General features: G+C 39.0%; 1 protein-coding gene across 1 annotated transcript; it reads right to left on the bottom strand.

The window, feature by feature from the left end:
* Positions 1–1,948: 1,948 nt before the first annotated feature.
* Positions 1,949–20,574, bottom strand: SAMM50 (SAMM50 sorting and assembly machinery component). Its single transcript, XM_057385488.1, has 15 exons — positions 20,458–20,574; positions 18,653–18,763; positions 16,881–16,982; positions 16,318–16,405; positions 15,601–15,707; positions 13,589–13,719; positions 13,289–13,376; positions 12,687–12,815; positions 11,953–12,024; positions 10,772–10,858; positions 9,333–9,403; positions 8,856–8,923; positions 7,877–8,023; positions 6,652–6,793; positions 1,949–5,882 (listed from the first exon to the last, which is right to left on the bottom strand). The coding sequence occupies exons 1-15, from the start codon at positions 20,476–20,478 to the stop codon at positions 5,837–5,839; spliced, it is 1,410 nt and encodes a 469-aa protein (XP_057241471.1). The 5' UTR covers positions 20,479–20,574; the 3' UTR covers positions 1,949–5,836.
* Between the last annotated feature and the right edge of the window lie 60 nt (positions 20,575–20,634).

Here is a 20,634-nt window from a genome sequence, read left to right as displayed (position 1 = left end):
AGAGATACTTCTGAGTGTGTAGTTTCACTAGAGATTTATCCCGAGCTAATCCCCTCTGTCATGAAGACCCACTCTTCTGCCTCAGCTCCAGCTGCTCGTTGCTTTTCTACAGTCACTTTGGCAACTAAAAGAAAAACTCAACCCAACAGATAAAACCCCAAATCACCCAGCTCAAGCTTTCTGGTGTGACTGAGCACAAAGTCACCCACGGGCAAGTACCAGCAGGAGGGAAGTGGAGGGCACACATGACCAGGCTGGAAAGACTCTTTCGAATGGCAGTGCAGACTTCTCTGGACTTTATTGAAACTGCTTCTTTAGAAGAACAAATTCCAGTTCCTGCAACAAGAGTGTGTTGCCCATAGCAAAGGATTTTGATTGCAAATGAGAATTTACCAGGGGTGAGATCAATACCAGTCACAAAACCACTTTGCAAAATTAAATAATTAGCAAGGATGTCGACTGCATTCTCCTGGCAAAAGCCACATGAGACATTTTACAAGTGCAAGCTTCATTTTTAGTTCATCAATAACCTGAATTCATACAAAACCCACACATAAATGTTGATCTGCAACAGGACTAGCAGAGTGGATATTTTCATTTCACAAAATGCATACTGAAGTCCTAGATTATATTTAGCTTTAAGGCAGCATGGAAAAAGCATTTTATCCAACCCCTGGGGAAAAAGCACCATACAAATCGATCAGTACTCATACCGGATTTTTTTAATGAAATTGCAATCAGAAAATATGTGAGTACAAACTCTGTGCAAGAAAACAAACTGGTTAACAGTTTACACACACAGTCCAAATTGCAAATAAAACTTCACTGACTCCAGTAGAGCACTCAAGATGTAACCACTTAAAAGCAAGTGCCTTTTAATAATTAAAATGAAGTCACATAGATAGATCTATTCACTTCTGACTTTGATGTCCGATATGTTTATAAAGAAATGTTTCAATTTTTAGCTAAGTAGAAAAGCATTYGGCCTATTGCAAAGAAAAAGGAGGCGGGCTTGTTTGGCACAAGAGAGAGCCCATGGCAACAGAAAGGCAAATTACACTTCAAAAACAGCAACCTAAAACCTGGAGCCTTTTTAAGACACATCACAGTGGTTCAAATAGGGCTCTTTTAAACAGGAAATGAAGAGCTTCCACACTGCTTTGATCAGTGTTTAGGTGCAGTGATTTAAGGCTAATGGCCACTAACAGGGACACAGCAGCTGCTGGTGCACCAGCTCAGTGGCCTGCAGCTCAGAGGAAGCCCAGCTACRTGGTTTAAACCTTCCATAACAAATGAGATACCAGCCCTCTGCAGCCAGAAAATTCTCTGTGCTACCTTCCTCTTATTAGGGATGAGATTCCTATATATTTCTATAGGAATAGATTCAATATTCCAGTAATGAGTGTACTCATTAAGAAAACTGCCAAACCATAAACATGTCATTTTCGAGAATTACCTTGAAAAGACTAAACCTATTTTAAAATGTGTTTTTATTTTCAGCACTGAACTGTTACTTCAATATTTAGCTGAACATTTAAAAGTCTGAATTCACACTTGCTCATTTTAATATTGCTCACCTTCTTTGTCATAGAGGTGTTGTTTCCTTTATTTTAACCTCAKAGCATTTTATCCTGCTTTCAAAATTTTAGACTGAGATTACTGTAATTAGATGTAGCACAACATAACAGTGACATTGAATAGACAGTCTCTCYTTTTCAGATATTGAAGCAAGGCAAAACCCACTTTTTAAACCAGCAAGTCAATGCAATCTTATTCTAACAACACCTGTACTGACTTTCTAAGAGGAGAGAAACCTTTAAGACACAAGACACTTACAGTTTAATTCCTGGTGTGCCAGATGAATGAAAATGTGTTGGGCGTGTGACTGCTGCATTTGGATTTGTTCTGTTGTATGGGTTTTTTGTTTGGTTGGKTTTTTTTTTKGGGGGGGGGGGACAGTATTAATAATGTTTTTAATACTGAGGTAGAAATGAACCACCTAACTGATGCCACTGATTTGCTTCAGAGTGCCTTCTATTATGTATTCTATTTAACTAAAAWGCTTTTACAAAGAGCATTTATTCCATGCAGACATTAGCTCTACTGGCTGCAGACTGGATTGCAATTTTTACTTAACAAGCAAAGAAAGCACAGGATATACTCAGTACAAATTAAGGTTAAATCATCCAACAGCACTACAGATGCTGACAGCAATTTAGCACTACTGTCATAAAAACATACATCCACTATCTCAACAAGTTTGCCATGGTGGAGAAGCTGTGCAAAATTTRTCCTAAAAAAGACTCCTACTGCTGTGGCTGCAGGCTCCAGTCCTCTTGAAAACAAGACAATGATAGCAGAACAAACTGTGCTGGMCACTCAAATTCTGTAATTTTAGCATTATTTTCTTATGTTCTCCCATACAAAGTTTAGGATAATTTTCTATACATCTGACCAACTCCTTAATTACTCCACAAGGGAGTAATGGTGTTTTCTTCCCCTGTAACATCACATTAAAAATTCATACTTTTTCATGTGACTAACTGCTCACCTAGCCCAGAGAAAGGAGAGCCAACCTGACCCCTCCTCATTTTCCCTATGTTTGCTCGCATGTGGGAAAGACTTGGAATACTTCCCTCAAAGGGCACAACAGGGACAGCTGTTTCTACACAGAAGCCCAATCAGCAGGTATTTTGCAGAGGTAGGAAGCACTAAACCTTAGTTGCTACACCTCTGCCAAGCTGGGAGCAAGATTTGTGCTAAAAAGGCACAGAGTGACAGCAAAGGTACTTACATTGAAACACGCTTCCATATTATTGAGGTGAGCACGGTAATTTATYTGTAAAGCTTGTTATTTTTAAATCAATACAGTTATGTTCTTAATATGGCAGCAAACCTGCCCCTTATGTTCTCACAACCTCTCAGTTTCCTCCTTCACCTTCCCCTAAGTCCCCTAGAAACTTACTCATTACCAGTACCTGATACCATTAGATCTTCCAAATAAAAAGAGCAATTCCAACTTTTTTATGTAGGCAGAGCAACTGGAAACCAGCCACTGTCTTTGAAGTGGTGTGGAAACATTGGCCATGCTTCTGACACACTACTGCCATCATCTCGCAGATCCTCAGGTGCCCTGACACACCACTGAGACCCTTCAAACCTTGTCCCCAAACACAGTCCTCTCCTCCCCAGCCCCCCTCAGCCCCCAGAAAGGGCTGCAAGCAGTGAAGTAACATCACAGCCGAAGGGACTCTGTGAGCCTGGCAGTACCTTACCGCCTCAGCACTGCTCACATGAAATCAGGAGTCCATGAGCACGTTCAGGTRTGCTGTGTTGAGGCACTCCTTGTCACCTTACTGTCCCTAACAGTGGCATGCCTGAATAGCATCTTTACTCCACAGGTAAACTGATATCCAAAATGCCCATTTAAACCAACACCATGCTTTTGAATCACAGTTATGACTGCAGGCCTTACTCCTTTCACCAGCAACTCTAGCCAGAAACACAATCACTAAAAACATCTACTGGAATTCTGATTATTGCCTTAACTATTTTAAGTATCTCTTTTGGGGTCTTCGCAGCAAATTTTAAAGGGAACTATAATAATCATATCAATATTCCATAGAAACAAGMACATAACCGAGATGCTTCTTCCAGAGGAGTTCAGAAATACTGTCTATACTGGATAGCTTCTGGGCACTTGCAGTACGCCATAAGAAAATGTTACTTTTCAATCTAGTGCAGTTTCCTAGGAGGAAAACAGTGACCCAGGTAAAGGTCATAGAACATGATTTTGCTCCGTTTTTCCTACTGGACAATTCCTTGGTGAGTGGCAYAGTGTGTCAGAGTATGTCTTCAAAAGTTGTCTTCAGCCTCCAGCAGTTTCTTCCACTCCTCCCTTGTTTCTCATAGAGGTAAGAGCTCTCTCAAAGCTTAATTGTGGACTGGCTGCTGCACAGTGTGCACACTGAATTTGGGGTTCTTTCCCTATGCCTGCTCAGCTCAGGACGTGGCTGAGCCCTCTCAAACAGSCAGCTGAGCTTGGGGCTCCTGTGTCACATGAAAGTACTGCATTTGAGCAGCTGTGAGTAAAACACAGTGYACAAAATAGAACTCTTAAGGCAATACAACTAACTTTGAACTCCTARGAGAAAACCCTAACAGTATTTTAGTATCTAAACAGTCACATTAKAAGTATTTATATATGTCAAAATATCGACAGTGCTGGAAAAAACTAACAACATTTGTTGACATTCTTAACATAGTTTCATATTTTATCTCATAACAACAAAAAAATCATCAAAAATTCTTGTTTAAATATGTACCTGCTRCCATATGTTAGATAAACACACTGAAAAAGTTTTTTTATATAAAAAATTTTTGTTATTTGAAACAGAACTGACTTTTGTCATTCACACCATTTGAACCATAAGYCTATTGCTGCTACCTAATGAGGAGGGAAAGATGTTTAGTTAAGAACTCTGCAAATCTATGTAGTCCAGTTTCTGCCTTYATATTTCAGAGAATTATCAACTAAACCAGATTTTATTACTGTATTACAACAGCAGCAATACATACCAATGCTAAAGCAATGTATAAAACTGTGTTCTCTTTAAAAAGAGTGGAGTCTGAGTGCTGACTTCACTGGGAACAAGCTTTCATGGCAGTCCTGACAATATTCAGCAAAGTCAAGTAGTGCACCAGTACATCCAAAGCTGTGTCCTTAGCTGAGCAGAAGCAAATCAAGAGTGTAACAGCTTGTGTCTTTCTGTTCTGCTCTCCCTGAAACTTCTTTGTATTGGGATTTTAAATCTGCCAACACTTAGTAACAAAAAAATGTAAATGYAGATGCAGGGGAAGTGCACTCCAAGTTCAGATTCTCTTAGCATGACGACTCAGGATTRATACATACTAAAAAAATCAGTACGCAACTGCCTCCAAAGATGAGTTGTTAGGACCTCAGTAATGAATTCATCCACCCTTATGAACTGGAATATACACCAGGTGATAAAGCCAGAGGTGACCTGAAAGTGAAATTAGCATCTCAACAAGTCAGTAGAGAGACACAAAGGGAAAAYCAAGTAGTTCCACATGCTCACATGCCCAGAGTCCCTTTCTGCAACTGCTACAAAAAGCTGTCTTTGCAAAGCATAAATAAATGCTTTGCTGAGAGCATTAAAACATTCAGARTTCAGAGCCACGAACCTTTTAAAATTATAATTTTAGTATTTACTATGCTAGACAGATGCCTTTAATTTTTACAGTATACAATTCAGATTGTAGGAGGCATTTAAACAGAGGTGATTTACAATAGTGCAATATATTTGAATCAGAACATTTTGATTCATGTAGAACCATTAAAATGGTACAATTTTTGACTGTTAGTGGCTTTTGGAGGGTCTTCTGCTCACAGAAGATGGAGAAAAACTGCTACCCCTTACTTTGCATTCCAACCATACTCCTACTCAAGTCATCCCAACTCGTGAAACCTGTGGTTGGAAGAGGGAAGRCTGTGCAAGACAGTAACAACTCTAATGATATGAACCATATCCAASAGCCAATATCTGACATAACACTAATATTTCAACTAAAAACCAATAACTACAAGCTGTAAGACAGACTCCTAAAAACACTCTCCTATCTTTGATAAGAATCAGAGATACAATGAACCTTTAAAGCATAATTATTTAATGTTTCTTGTGRAGTCCAAGAGGTAAATCACTCAGCTGTGTATCTGCATTTCAAGGAAAAAAAGTTAGACCATTTTGAAATATGTTATAGTCTTGATTTCATCTCCAGAGCACAGTTTCATTTAGTGATGTAAAATATTTCTGTATTATAGAAATCTTATTCCCGCTCCGAACTGAATACCATCACATATCCTGAAAAGAAACAAATAACAAATTGTGTAAGTGATGTATAAGGTACTGATGAAATTCAAATCAATTYCCCCATCCCCAAATTCCCAAGGTTTTAGCCAACAAAGGCATTTTTAAATACATGTTTTGACAACCTGTCATCCATATGTAGTATTTACATTTCCAAATAAAGCCCATAATTTTGAAATTGCTATTATTCATTCACACTGCCCATTAACAGTAAGTAGAAACATAATCCAGCTCCTTCATGAAATACAGAATATCTCACACAATACTCACAGACAAGAACAGGCCTCCTGAAGCTTTTTTATTGCATACTATAATATTTGCTTGAAGTAGGATAATTGGCAAAGAACAAATGAATTTGTTCTTTTCTCTTTATCTATAAACGTGTTTTCATTTTTCAAGCAAACACATTAGGTATTTATGAAAGACACTAAATTAGGTATTTATCCAATTATTTGAGTTTACAAGGCTTAAGAAAATCCCATGAGCCATTTGAGTAATCATTTCCCCACAAGAAATGAAGCTGCTACACAGCTGTTCACACATTTCAACAGCTGATCTCAAATTTAATGAACTCTGACACTTAAGCATAGTCTTAACCCAGCCATGAAATCAAGGTGAATAAAGCAGATTGAAACAGCGGCACGGAGATGGCTATGCTGGTATGAAATGAACAATTTTGACCCACAAAACAAAGGCAGAATTCTCTCTGACAAAGCAGACAGGAGTGCAGGACCCTCTAAAGAAGCTGATATAGCAAACCAACCTGTCTCCAGCCTGTACTCCCATGGGGAAGCAGTAGTTGAGTTCCAACCTGGCGATGTTTCCCAGGCGGAGCACTATTCCGGCACCGTASGACCATCGGATGCACTCTGCCAGCCTCTGCAGGTGCGCCCTGGGACCGTCACCTGGAGCCAAACAAGTGATGAGCAACAAAGCAAGAGAGCAGAACTAGAACAAAATTACAACCAAACAACTRTGATTTTTGTTGGATTGTCAGCTGGTCTCTATGTCCCACTATAGAGCACCTACTAGCAAGGAGGAAATAAGTACTGAAGACGCCAACATCTTTACCACTYCCTTCCAGTACCTGAAGGGAGCCCACAGGAAAGATGGAGAGAGACTCTTGMCAAGGGCCTGGAGTGACAGGACAAGGGGGAATGGCTTCACACTGACAGGGAGGAGGTTCAGATTGGATATTAGAAGGAAATTCTTCCCTGTGAGGGTGGGGAGGCCCTGGCATAATATGCCCTGAGAAGCTATGGCTGCCCCATCCCTGGAAKTGTCCAAGGCCARGCTGGACGGGGCTGGGAGCAACCTGGGGTAGTGGAAGRTGTCCCTGCCCATGGCAGTGGGGAGCACAAGATGAGCTTTAAGAYTCCTTCCAAACCATTCTGGGATTCTATTCTATAATTTAGTGGGTCTCTATTATTTTAAAGTTGATTGAAGTATCTCCCTCCAATACAGATGTCATCAAGTGAGGCAGACATYAAATATTTCTATATTCTAAAACTGACTGAAATCAAATTGAAAAGTCCTACATTAATGCACTGAAATGTATCTTGAATAAAGTTATGGATGGGAGGAAAAAAAGGTCACATCAGATACCACAGTCTCACCTAATGCCACCACTTTTTCTTTAATTGATCCCAGTAAACACCAGAACCCCATAAAATTATCATCTTTTCATTCTCCTTTTAGAATGGTGTGAGATAGCAAGTGTTACTTACACAATGGTCTGCAAACATCACCAGTTCACYGACACTACCCTTACTATCTGGGCTCTCTTTTTCTACACGTTGTGCTAGAATTTATGGCGAGAGTTGAATAAACTACTGGCAATCTGTCAAATATATAGGTTAAAAGCAGCAGTTTTTTTGACAGGCTCCAAAATACATTTAGTAAACAAACTGTTCTGAGTGAACAGACACAGAACAGTTCTTCTTTTTGCTTTTATATGAAGAGTGKTTTTTTATTCTATTGAGCCTTACCATAATTGAGGTTGCAGAGGTTTCCAGCATTAAGGAAGAAGTGTGTTCGGAAAAGATCTCCAAACCCTCCCCGGCCTGGTCGGAAAGGGAGAGGAGTGTAGAGATGCACCCCTCCAGCCCAGTAGGCTTCTCCTCCCAAGTAATCACCTGTTTGGGCAAAATGTCAGAATAAAGGCATTTACTGTGGAACATATTAAAAGAATCAGTTGTTAAAGGTACAAAAACACATCCATAAGTTGTTTTAAGTTCCACTTCTACCCTTTACAACTCTTCTCATTTACTTCTAACTCTCTCCAAACTCACCACTATTAGTTTAAAAAATGAGCACTTACACAATTCTTTAAACCTTCCAAGGGAAGTGCATTTTCCTTCATTCCCTCACCAGAACAGCCTCAGGCATGCACCTACTGGTGGCAGTTCATCAGAATTACCTCCTGAACACCTCTGCAATACTTTTCTTGGTTTAAAAAATGGGAAACTGATACAAATAAACAATTAACTTCAAAATATGCTGGATATTGAATCCACTGATAACAGCAAGTCAGTCAGCAGCAGAGTAAGGAATAGAACTGAGGAAGCTCCTGGCTTTCCAAACACCTCTGTTGAGCAGATTACTTTTCCTCTAAGCCAACTGAACATAGGCTGTATCAAACAGAGGCTGTTGCTATAATCATGTTTTGGGAACTTTTCCAGCTTGAAGGTTGCTTCCTAATTAAAACAACACACTGGAAGTATGCAAGTCTGAGCACACACATGGTTTACAAAATTAGCAATTAYTCATAGCTCAACTAAGAACTACCTGGCTTTATCCCATTGTGAACTAATCTGTAACAACTGATCAAAGCCATAACACTTCCCAAAGTGCAGAATGAGTGTAATTATTTTCAGGTTATACAAAGCTTAAGGACAAAATGTGTCTCTCTGTTACACACTAATATTTACAGTATTGTCACACGAGTGGGATTTAAAAGGTTCAAACCTTCACTCTGGGGTCCAATGCTGTACATACTGAATCCACGCACACTTGTTGGTCCACCAAGGTAAAACCTAATGAATACAGATACATTTCATTTAATGCTTCACTTGAAGGTAACTTTGTTACAGGTTTACTAATGTGATTTTTAATCACCTGCATTAGGAGGCAAAATTACTACAGAACGAACAGAGTCACAATATGGCTTTGTGTCTAAATAAACCAATGCTTGCTATAGAATTTTGCAGATGGAAATACCATTTTGCAGCCATAAATATGGGCAGGCGGAGCTACTACACAGCAAATTATAAATTTATACTAGYCAAATATGAAAATGGCTTGAGTACGAACATGCAATTACAGCTAACTAGAAAGATTTTATTCTCCTCATACCTACCACTATTTCTCTCTTGTGCAGTTTTCTATATACATTAACTGTAGATACATTACTGGAAAAAGCACCCAAACATTTTAAGAACTTGCCTGTCAGCTATACTGGATGGCTTGTCTCCAATAGGTACCAGCATGCCACCCCAAAGTGATGCAGAAATAACCTTTGGAGAGAAAAATAAGTTGTTCATTTGTACTTATTTCTTTAATTCCCTGATAGTATGAGCTATTCATCACTCAGTAACAGGGTGAGCTCCCATCAGTCTCACATAGTTACAGCTGCTCACAGTGTAATGGGCATGGATATCACACCCTGTGTGTCGGATTTTCRGGAAACACTTGATGGCTGCTGCCCTCTTTCTTTTATGCAGTGCTGTGCCTTGAAAAAGTCAATATAGCACAGTGGGACCAAATGCTACTTCCACAACAGCTTAAGGGAGTTCTCAACCTCATCCAGCACCTATTGTCTTGTGAATTTTCCTGTATTAAAGTAAGACAATRCTGCTGACATAAATTGTTCCTGACAATTTGAAACCCCCAACAGAGTAAGTCCACACATCAGCTGCCAAAAATGTACAGTTATTACCTGTCTGTAAATTAACCTAATATTTAAATGAAACCACCTTCTGCAACTCACTATGCTGACATCAAATAAACATACTTAGTTACTCTTTATCCATAAAAARTAGTTCTTGTGACTCAAATCACTGTAACAAATACATTTAATCATGTAATACATACAATAATTTGCTTACTGCCTGGGTGCCAGGTAGAAGTACTACTGCCAGACAGTGAGATCTACTGTCAATATCTTTGGGATGCGAATTATTGTAACCCATGATTTTTAAATCTTCATTCTACGAGTTGCTGTTTAATTCCCCATTCAGCTATGGGAAGAATTTTTTGCACTATCTCCATGTGATAAAAWTTTTTTTTCTAAATACAGATAGAAATATTCCTGGGATTTACTGAAATTCTTATTTCAGTTTTTCAAGGTATCAATTCAAAACCCTAATTCCACCTAATGCTAAGTCAATGCTGTTGAAATCAGTCTTCCCATTTTTTCCAATAATTTCACAYACAATAAATAATTACATGCTATGATACAAAAATTAATAGTTATATATTAGTAATTTCAATTAAAAGGACAAAGATTATTCAGAATGTTCACGAAGTTTTCAAAATTTTTCAAGTTTTTCAAAAGCTTCAGAGGTTTTTGAAAAATCCCTCCTAAGAAAGACCACAAAGAACAGACACAACCAACATCACTTCTGGACGGAAAATCATTCTTATGGTTAATCGTGAAACAAGTTCTCTCCAAAATTCGCAGTTTTCAAGTGATTGTGCACAGCAGGAACATAAAAGTTAAAAATAAAGATAGTCTATTTTCCAAAAAAAAAAATCAAGCTTTCTACTCCAGCCATTTTTCATGACCTTTTTGCTAATTCAGGTGAAAAAGAATCTTAAGACATACACTCAATAGCCCCAGATACACCTTACATGAATAACTAAAATATCTTTTAAAAAATTACCGAATCCCAGAGAAGTTGCTTATTCAACTGAATTTCAAAATCCTCTTTCAGAAAGTTCACATCTCCACCTGTATATCCAGCCAGTTCCTGTAAAGACATAAATTTATCAAAGTTGCAATAGATATTACATGTTTCCTTCCTCTCAAAGTTCAGCATGCCTGCATCAGCACAGATAGTGCTTTTCTTTACAAGACATACAGAAACCCTTAGCATGGCAAGGCAACTGAATTTTGGACCAAGGCATGCATGAACCTCAAAATAATGAGCTGCATTTTTTATCTCCTACTATTAAACCAAACTATTGCTTTCTAAACCATTTTGAACACAGAATAGAATGGAGCTGGAAAATTCAGCATCCTAAACCAAGACTGCTACTATATTTCCCTAGATCTGAGTTCTCATGTGCTGAAGAACCAGACAGCTGCATGATACAACTTGTTATTTTCAGCTCTCATTGCATGGACTGAACTGACTCAGAGATAGGATCTAACAAATGACACATTACCTAAACCTTGAATTACAACCACCTTTCTCACTCACAACAGTTCACTGCTGCTTACAGCAGCACTTTTAGTTCCAATGGCAATTCAAATCTGCCTCTAAAGCACTGCAGAAATTAATGGTTCTGAAGTATTACCCATATGGCAGGAAAGCCAGCTTCTAGAAAGGCTCTGACTGTAACAAGAGGGAAAATCATTTTCTGTGCCAAAATGAAAACATGCATATGCCTTAGAGAGTTATTTTGACCCTGTTTTTCATTTTCAATTCTCATATTTACAGATTTTATAAATAGCAACAGGACTACAGCCTGGCAATTTGTGCCTGACAGTGTTAAATTAATTAGTAATTAATACCTATTGGATACTACTGGAAGTGTAGTGTAAATACTGCCAGGGATAGTGTCTCTCAGATAATAAATAATTTAAGGCTGATGGAGAGGCTGTACTCTTTTGACCAATGGCATACAAATGAAAATCTGCCACCATAAGACAAGTTTCATGATTTTAAAAGGCATGCTTAGTAAACAGAAAATGTAATTACCAGTCCTCATTGTCTCCTACTCAATTTAAGATTAATTTCTAATTTTAAACATTTTTAACATGAACATCAGTTAGATAAAATAAGACTTACTCAAACACACAGAAGGACCTCAAAAATTAGTTCAAGTGATTTAGAGYTACCTGATTAATTTTCAGCAAAGCACCTCGTTTTGGCAAGATTGACGAGTTCCGRGAATCAATTACCATGGCATGCTGTAAAGAATAAAAAGATTTGGTTTAGGTTCTCATGTGTTGAATACTCAGAAAGACACTACTGTTGTCCTTCAAAAAATGCAACCAATGGAAGACAACCACAGCTCCAGCTGGGATTACTGTAGCTTCATAGATTTGGGAACAGTACACTCACAGGCCAGCTTTGTTTGACATTTACAGGCCACATAAAATGCAGACATTTCTATCTTCTGCTCATGGCATGCACCAGAAACAGAGCAGCAGCCCAATCGTAAACCACCAACTTTGTGACAGCAATTTGCAAACAGTTTATCACCTACAATTTGTACATTACAAGTGAAAGATGGCAAGTGACCAGAAACTGGTATAGGGGAGAATGTTTAAAAAGGCACGGCAGCYTAGGATGAGGAAGTTTCCTCTTCCTGTCTGCTACAAGGCAATTCTGCAAAAACAGATGGCAGATGAGACTGATRAGAATAAGCCTCAGTCCCACAGTCAACTATGATTCCCTGTTCTCCCTTTGGGCCTCCTGGATTACTATGTGGCAATGACCAAACACAGCAAAAGATGTCTGAAGGAAAACATCTTCCCTCCAAAGACAAAAAGCTCCTTTGGTATCACTCATAAGTATGAGATGACTCAAAGCAATGTGTTTTTAAAAAATGATCAGGAAAAAGCCTTACAGAAAGAGAAGATTTYAGAGAGTGTCCACTTTCTTCTCGAACAGAAAAGGATGCTGTTCTAGCAAGGCAGCCAAGCTCTCTCCAAACACCCTCCCACTTCAGTGTGTGATTGGTCTTCCAGACAGGAAACTACAATAAAGAATTGAGTAAGACATGAAAACAATTGTTGCAAAATTAAAACAAATATTTTTTATACTTGATTCTATGGCTTTCTTCCCAAAATTCTTGAAACAGAGAGAAACCGTTTTCCACTTCAGATTAATGCTAATTCTGCTCCAGCCAAAGGAGTTAGATGCACAATACTTAATTCATTCCACATGAAAAATATTTCCAATTGGGCTGATGCAGTAAGCTACGCAACCAGCTCCCTCTCAAAAATGACAATTAAAAGAAAAAATGGAACAAAAACATATTGGCAATTTTATATAGCCAAGATGTAAAACCTCTGTCATTTTCAATCACTGACCTCTTTCAAATAATGACAAGTCAGCCCCGTGCAAAAGTGATTCCATCATTAAAAAAAGTAAGCTAAAGATTTGCAAGAGCTCTGTAACCCAACTGAAATGTAAATGAAGCATGTGTTACTCTTGTGCTACACTCACATTAAATTCTAACGATACTCCTCTGTCGGTTTCCCGAAGAGAGCTCCAAGGGAACTGTCCAGTTACTTTGTACACATTAACTGAAAAACTGAAACACAACATTAATGGCAGGTTTGAAAGSGAAACTATTTCAGGCTGAGTTTTCAATCATCACAAAAACTCCAGAAACCAACTCTGCTACATCATTACCAAACCCTCCCAAGAAAGGAATAAATGCAATTATTACTCAAATGAAAGATCTTATTGTTTTCTATTCCTTCACTGAAAAAAAAAAGAARCAATCAAAATTGCATTCCCTACTTTCTTTCAAAGTTTCCAGGTCGCGGTTTGAAAAAGGACAGTCCATATGAAGTTTCCTTTGTTCCATAGGAGAACTGGAAGGTCACCTTTTCTGCACGTCCAAAGAGATTTGGGAACTTGAGCCCAAGTACCTACAGAAAACAAACAAAAAAAAAAATACAAGACAAACAAACAAAAAGCTCCCGCACATCATAACAATTCATATAGTTGGCTGTCTTGTACYTTAATCATATGCTGAAGACAAGAACATCATGAGAATTAGAAGTAAGACAACTAAAAATACTTGTAACTGGATGGGTTTTCTTCTCAGTTTTCTCTTTGCACTGGCAGCAAAAGCCAACAGTGCAAGTTACAATCCAGCATCCAACTTTTATTGCTGTTTGGTATTGCTGACTTAATCTGCACTCTCACTGGACCATCAGTACTGATGTTATTTCAAMCAAAATCTCCAAGCCTGTCTCAAAGCCCTGGGGAACAAGTCTGTGGCACAAGCAGCTGCTCTGCAATTGCATTCTCCCAATGATGCTCAGGAAAAATACCTGTTAGGTAGGGTTCATCAGAACCAAAATCAAGGGAAAATTATCACTGGAGCCACTTCCCTGTAGTTTTGTTTTGAGTAACAAGATCCTTTTTCAACAGACAAGATGGCAGCACAAGACACCTCTACAATTTTCCAGAAACCAGTGAAACACTTTGTCTATTCTGACACCAATTCCATGCATCAATCAGGCAGCTCTTGGCCCTTTGGCAGAAAAGATGGAGCAGGTTTTCTCCTAACACAGACACTACCACTGTACTGTTGTTGTATGTTCTACTGGAAAGGAATACTAAAAAGCTCCCAAATCCTGACTGCCTTTGTCTGACAGCTAATGGAAGCAAATCAGTACCCCGAACTTTGTAATGATGGCTACTATGCCATAAATAGAAAAGGCTTTTAATATGAAGTATTAGATGTATAAACTTCAGATGACTTTAAGCGATTAGAATAAATGTCAAATCTATTCAACTCTTAAGGATGCAAGATCTGTGTTGCCAATATCAGGTACACAAGTCATGCTTTCACAGCATTCACAAGTTTTATTTCTCTGTAATAAGCTAAAATCAAATMGAAGACAGAGCTGAGCACAAAAAGAGGAAACYAAAGTAGCTTCCARTCASTTTTGAGCAGCACTGGAACCAACAGGTAGCATTTCCCTGCTTGCTTCCAGGACACAACACCCTGGACCTGGGTCCTGGCAGTGGAGATGCATAAGCAGCTCTCAACTCACCCAGTTCCAATTCTCCTTGCACATGCAAAACACCACCACCTGAGTCATGCGGGATCTTATTCAGGTTAAAAATACCCCTAAGAAGAAAAGGATGAGTCCCTTGATCTGGCTTATCTATCAGCCTCAGGCACAGCTGCCCTGTGCAAGTGAGAAGGCAGAAAGACTGCAGGCTGAGAACCTGAAAGCACAATCTGCTCACACYAGCACTTTTGGTAAAAGCACATTCACAGACCAGCAGTACAGGTGATACTTCCTGTGTCAACTGCTAATTATTTTACAAACAAAGATTTTAATCTGATGCATCCTTAATTGAATAATACGAACACAAGTTCCAAAGCTTATATAATTCACGAAAACACTACAGCCCAGAATAACTGATACTGGGCTAAAATAGAGAAAAACAAGAACAATTTCTAAGTCAAATATAAAGCATTTTGACTAAGAAAAATACTTCATCTCATAGAAACTAAAAGCCAAATTCAATTCTAATCTCCCCAGTACATAAAACATCTTAAATATTACCATGAAATACCCAAGGAGTTTCAGTAATTAAAAAACTAACATGCTGAGTTGGAAGCTAGCTCTCTCCTAGCTCAAAATAGGCTTTTGCTGAATGAAAGCCTGACACAAAGGCCTGAAAAAGTAAGGCTGGATCAAGATAAGATCACCAAATTCCATGCTAGGTTTGAAATTGAAAATAAAAGGAATATCAAGACATTACCAATAATTTGAAACAATCCATACCATGCTGCCTTCATTGTTGCCAACCATAGTGTTATAGCTTCCAGTCAACCTTCTCAATTCTGTTACCTCAAAGGTCACATCTAAACCATTTGGAAGGGCATCATCTCCTACAGAAACAAAGTGTGTGTTATCACTAAAGATTTATATTAAAAATTGCAGACAGAAGATTACGGGAATTATTTGAAAACTGTTTTTAGTTAAAGCATAAYAAAAGTCCACATTACAAAGTGAAATGGCCTGAGAAAAAGATGTTTGGATGTGAGTGCAGAATTTGGTATGATCATAGGATGACTGATGGCTTTAAGGCAATTAAAGATGATTAAATGGCTTTAATAATTTCATGTCAATGTGATGTGTAGTACATGGAACTACAGGAAACATCTTCAAGCTTTCCCTCATGTGTTCCTTGAAATTGTGGATTAAGGAGTGTTTAYTGTAATCATTTTAGTGCTGAAAATTAATTCATGGACAAGTAACAAATACACTTATATGAACATATATATATATGCAAACATGTGAAAGTTGATCTTCTTAAGAAGAACTGATGTAGACACATACATTTGTATCCACAACAYACCCATGTGTTCATCTAAAATATATAAAGGTATATACAAGAGTAGGTGACATACACAAAAAATGTCTATTWCAGAGGGAAATATACATTCCAGGTATGAATGTATGAKAAAAAAAGGTGAGGATCAATGTGGGAATACACACCTTGGCAGGTATCAATCAGAACATCCACCTGTCTAAAGATTCCAAGCCGAAGCAACTTCTCACGAGCTTCATGTGATTTTCTCATCACCTACAGGATGAGAAAAGTAGCTCAGTCACTGAATCACAGGATAGTCTGGSTTGGAAGGGACCTTCAACATCATCTAGTCAATTTGAATCTTTCAGGTTAAGAAAAAATAACAAGGATAAATTAGTGAAAATGCAGCTAAATTGGAAAATATTCATAGACTTTGTAYATAAAGATACATACGTACACCTTCAAAACAGAACACAACCACTTTAACACCTGCATCTGTAGAAATAAATTAAACCCAAAGCATCTGGCTCAATACCTTCATACCTTTTGTTAGTTTGCTTCCTAATTAACTTCGTCGTTTAAACAATATTCAAATAGGTTCCAGTATTTACAACTTATTTAGGGGGCCTCTGTTCTTGGCAAAACTTGACAAGAGTTGCCCCATGTCTGAAGGGAGTGGCCCAAAGCAGGAAAAAGAGAAAAATCTTTGATTAATTTTTAAACAGCAGATATTCACAGCRACACTTACATCAATGAGATTTTTAGCCTGGAAAACATCAGCGATTTCATACATGATGATGTCATCTTTGGTCCTTCCAAGTCCTTCGAAATGCACATGCTGAACCACCACCTAAACACAACAAATACTTACACACAAATACTGAATTTGCATCTAATAATGAGTATCAAGTCACCAATGCACTAAAATTATTGCTGTCGAAGTGAGAAACCCTGATGATTCCTAGGGCTAATTCCTGCTAACCTACATTATCAGAAATCAGCACTATCTATGATTCTGGGACGTTACTCCCATAACACAAAAACAAAAGAAAAGAAAAGTCTAACACCAAAGCTAAAACTGCTTGTAGTAGAAGAGAAACTGATGGACTGCAGCTGCTGTGATTTTAGTARTAAATGTTGTATAGACAAATAAGCAACTGCAGAAATCACACAAGTATTAAATACATAAGAGAGAATATGTAATTAGTTGTAGTTGTTTGCTACTTCTTGTATCAGGTACACATATGCAAAGAATTAAAAGAAAAAAATCAAACAACAAATGTACAAGCCACAAATATTTAAACTATTAAAATCATCACAATCACAGCAGCAGTGCAGTTTAAAATGCAGATGAAGATCACTACCATTATGAGGTTTTAYATTTTCATTTTGATATATAATTGTAAAAGGCAATTTTACTGTAAAAAMCACAGTACACTCCATGCTACCTGGTACAAACTGACTTCAGTAATTGCATTTCCCRTATTTTTCCAATCTCCTCAGCAAATTATAATTTTATGGGTAAATGTGAAAAAAATGTGCTTCAAAGAGTTGTCAAGGATTGTAACAGGCTACCCAGGCAATTTGATTGTTCTGAGGTGTTTTTTTTAAGAATTACTATGAAGCTTGAAAGATGGAAGGACTTGAAAGTGGTGGAGTCACCACTCCTTTAGGGATTAAAAACCATAGGGATGGGGCACTTGGGARATGGTTTAGTGATGAACTTGGCAGTGCTGGGTTAACAGTTAAGATTCCTTGATCTTAGAGGTCTTTTCCAATCTAAACAATTCAATGATTTTATACTATAGTTTGTAAAAGAGACTATGTAGATTATACTATCTGTATCATACATATATGTATGACACTTTGTATTCAYGTATAATAAAACAGAAAAATAACAGAAACCTAGTATTACTGCAAATTGATTAAAAAACCCTATCAGCATATGCCCATAACGAATTAGATAAAAACCAATCTTTATTAACAACCTTTAAGTGAGGATGACTGAATAACAGAAAGGAAAATTTTAATAAAAACTAAGATAACATGGTAACTCAGCCCTCTGGCATGTCTAAAGGTATTATGGGCCAAGACATACACATTCTTGCATGTAAATTATGTATCAAWAAAGTGACCATGCTTTGCTGGAGTCAGTATTTCCCTCAGTAACATAACTGAYGTGCTGGCACTTTCCCCTAACCTGGCTAATGCTGCACTTCAGCAGGTCAATGACAGGTGCTTATTCCTCAGCAGAAGTGGAAATCTCATATGAGAGAGAGAACAGCAGCAATCAGCAAACAGGTTTATTAGCTCAAAGCTGCATTTTCATAACAATTCCTGGAGTAGGGATAAAAGAACAGACACCAGATAGCAGGAGGCGAAACTCACAGTAATAAATGTAATTCTTTCACATCTCAAATCATAGCTTAGGAAGTTGCCTTAGGTAAAACAAGGAAGAAGGGGTGCCAAGACTTTATTTCTCTCCACAAAAAAAAATCAGGATGTTGTTCGGGCACTTACATCTTTGTTTTCAAGAATTTCCTGCTTGGTCTCAGGTTCAACTTCAACCAGTTCAGCTTCCTCTCCCAAGGCACCAAAGTTTGGCCCAGGCATAGGAAGAGGCTCCAAACTCTGAAAGCATAAAAGAAAACTGCATTTAATAGGGTCATGGATGTGTGATTTATGCCTTTTGTAAACGAGAAAACCTCAAGGATCTTGACAGTGTGTTCATCAAATCCTATGGGGGGGAAAGCAAAAGAGAAGAACTAAAATGAAAGGAATTACAGAACACTTGACACCTACCTGCTTGCTGAAATTTGTAATGAAAGCTATATAGCTTCAACATTGAAGGATTCCTGAAAAATACTCTGCATTCTTCAGAAAAATTGCCTTAAGACCTTACCAAGCTTCCTATGGTAAAAGATTAATTTCACCTTTTAAAAAAATCTTTAAAAATCAGGCWATCACTTCTTTAGTTTGGGTTTTTGGAGGCAAAAGAGTATGAATGTCAAACAATAAAATAAAAAGAGTGTTCTCAGCTTGTTTGCCTTTGTATGTATTTATTTGCCTTTATATTTCAATATTTCTTTAAGAAGTAATCTCTCAAATAAGGCTCAAGAAGCTCAGGCTCTGAGCATCAGAACCAAATATTTTAATCAAAATGGTTTTCAGCACAGCATGGCTTTATTTATTATATCTGAAAGAGACTTAAAATTAGAGTTATCAGAATAGCAGTTTTCCTGAAAAGTAAATTGCTGTTGCATATCAAACTCCAGTTAAAGGAAGACTGAAGCTTTTCTCACTGTCATGATTGTCAGGAAAGTGTGAAACACTCTGTATCCACCCAATATTGTCTAGCAGTTCATACCACAGATGAACACAAAACAGTCAAAATTCTGAAACAGAGATTACATTAGTCACAGCAATTATATACTCTGGAACCTTAACTGGAGCCAGCTCCCTGCAGCTGTTCTTTGGCCTTAAAACTGAACACTTAAACCTTTATGTTTCTTTGTCAAGCACTGATAGATGAATTTGGAGATTTGCACAACTGTTCATGATCATTTCAGGCATGTGAGGCCCCACAGCCCTCTCCAAGCAATGCAATTCTCCAGCCGCCACTTCTCAGCAGGGGCAGCTTCTCTTTGCATTATAGTTTTTAGTGTGATTGGGTTTTTATTTAGTTCTGTTTGGGAAGTTTTTTTTCTGTTTTCATTTCCCCAGCCCAGTTCTTGGCAAGCCATCCCCGTGGGGAGGTTAGCTTCGGAAAAGATAGGAAGAAAATCCAGGYTTTCCAKAGGAAGTATAATTTACTTAGTAAGRAATTTTTCTTTCTTGTGAGGGTGGTGAGGCTCTRGCACAGATTGTGGCCTCTCTGGCCGGAGAATCTGAGGCTACCCCACGCCTGGAAATGTTSACGGCCAGACTGGGTGAGGATCTGAGCAACCTGRGACAGCAGARGGTGTCCCTGSGCAYGGCACGGGGGCCGTGTGCCCAGATGATCTTGAAGGTCCCATCCAAGCCCTCAGAATCTATGACTCTATGAAAAAGACCCAGAAACGAGCTGGGAAAGGAAGGCGCCTCCGAGCACCGTGACAGGCTCCGACCACTTGTCCCGCCCCACCCCGGCAGGACGGCGGTGCTTGGCCGCGCGGTGCCGGGAGCGCCGTTCTCTGAGACGGGACACGGCCCTCGCTCGGGCCGGCCCGAAGGTCGCCGCGGGGTGTGCGCGGCCGGTGCGACCTTCGGGCGGCCCCGGGGCGGGTGCCCGGGCCCCTCCCCCGGCGGATCCCGCCCCGGCGGATCCCCCCGGCCCCGGCGCTCACCCGGGCGTGTACGGTGCCCATGGCGGCGGCGGCGGCGGCGCGAGGCGGGCTCGGCGCTTCCGGGGCTGAGAGCGCTCAGGGCCGCAGAGCGGGGGCGGCCATGACAGGGGCACCCCCGGCACCCATTGGCCGGGCCGGCGGAAGGGGCGGGGCCTGGGGGCGCTTCCTGCGAGCGAG

The sequence above is a fragment of the Malurus melanocephalus genome, unplaced genomic scaffold (genome assembly GCF_030028575.1).
Source record: "Malurus melanocephalus ecotype Western Australia unplaced genomic scaffold, MMel_1.1 scaffold_16, whole genome shotgun sequence".
Classification (NCBI taxonomy): Eukaryota; Metazoa; Chordata; class Aves; order Passeriformes; family Maluridae; genus Malurus; species Malurus melanocephalus.
The sequence above is the reverse complement of the archived record's forward strand: the minus strand, read 5'-3'. Positions and strand labels throughout refer to the sequence as shown.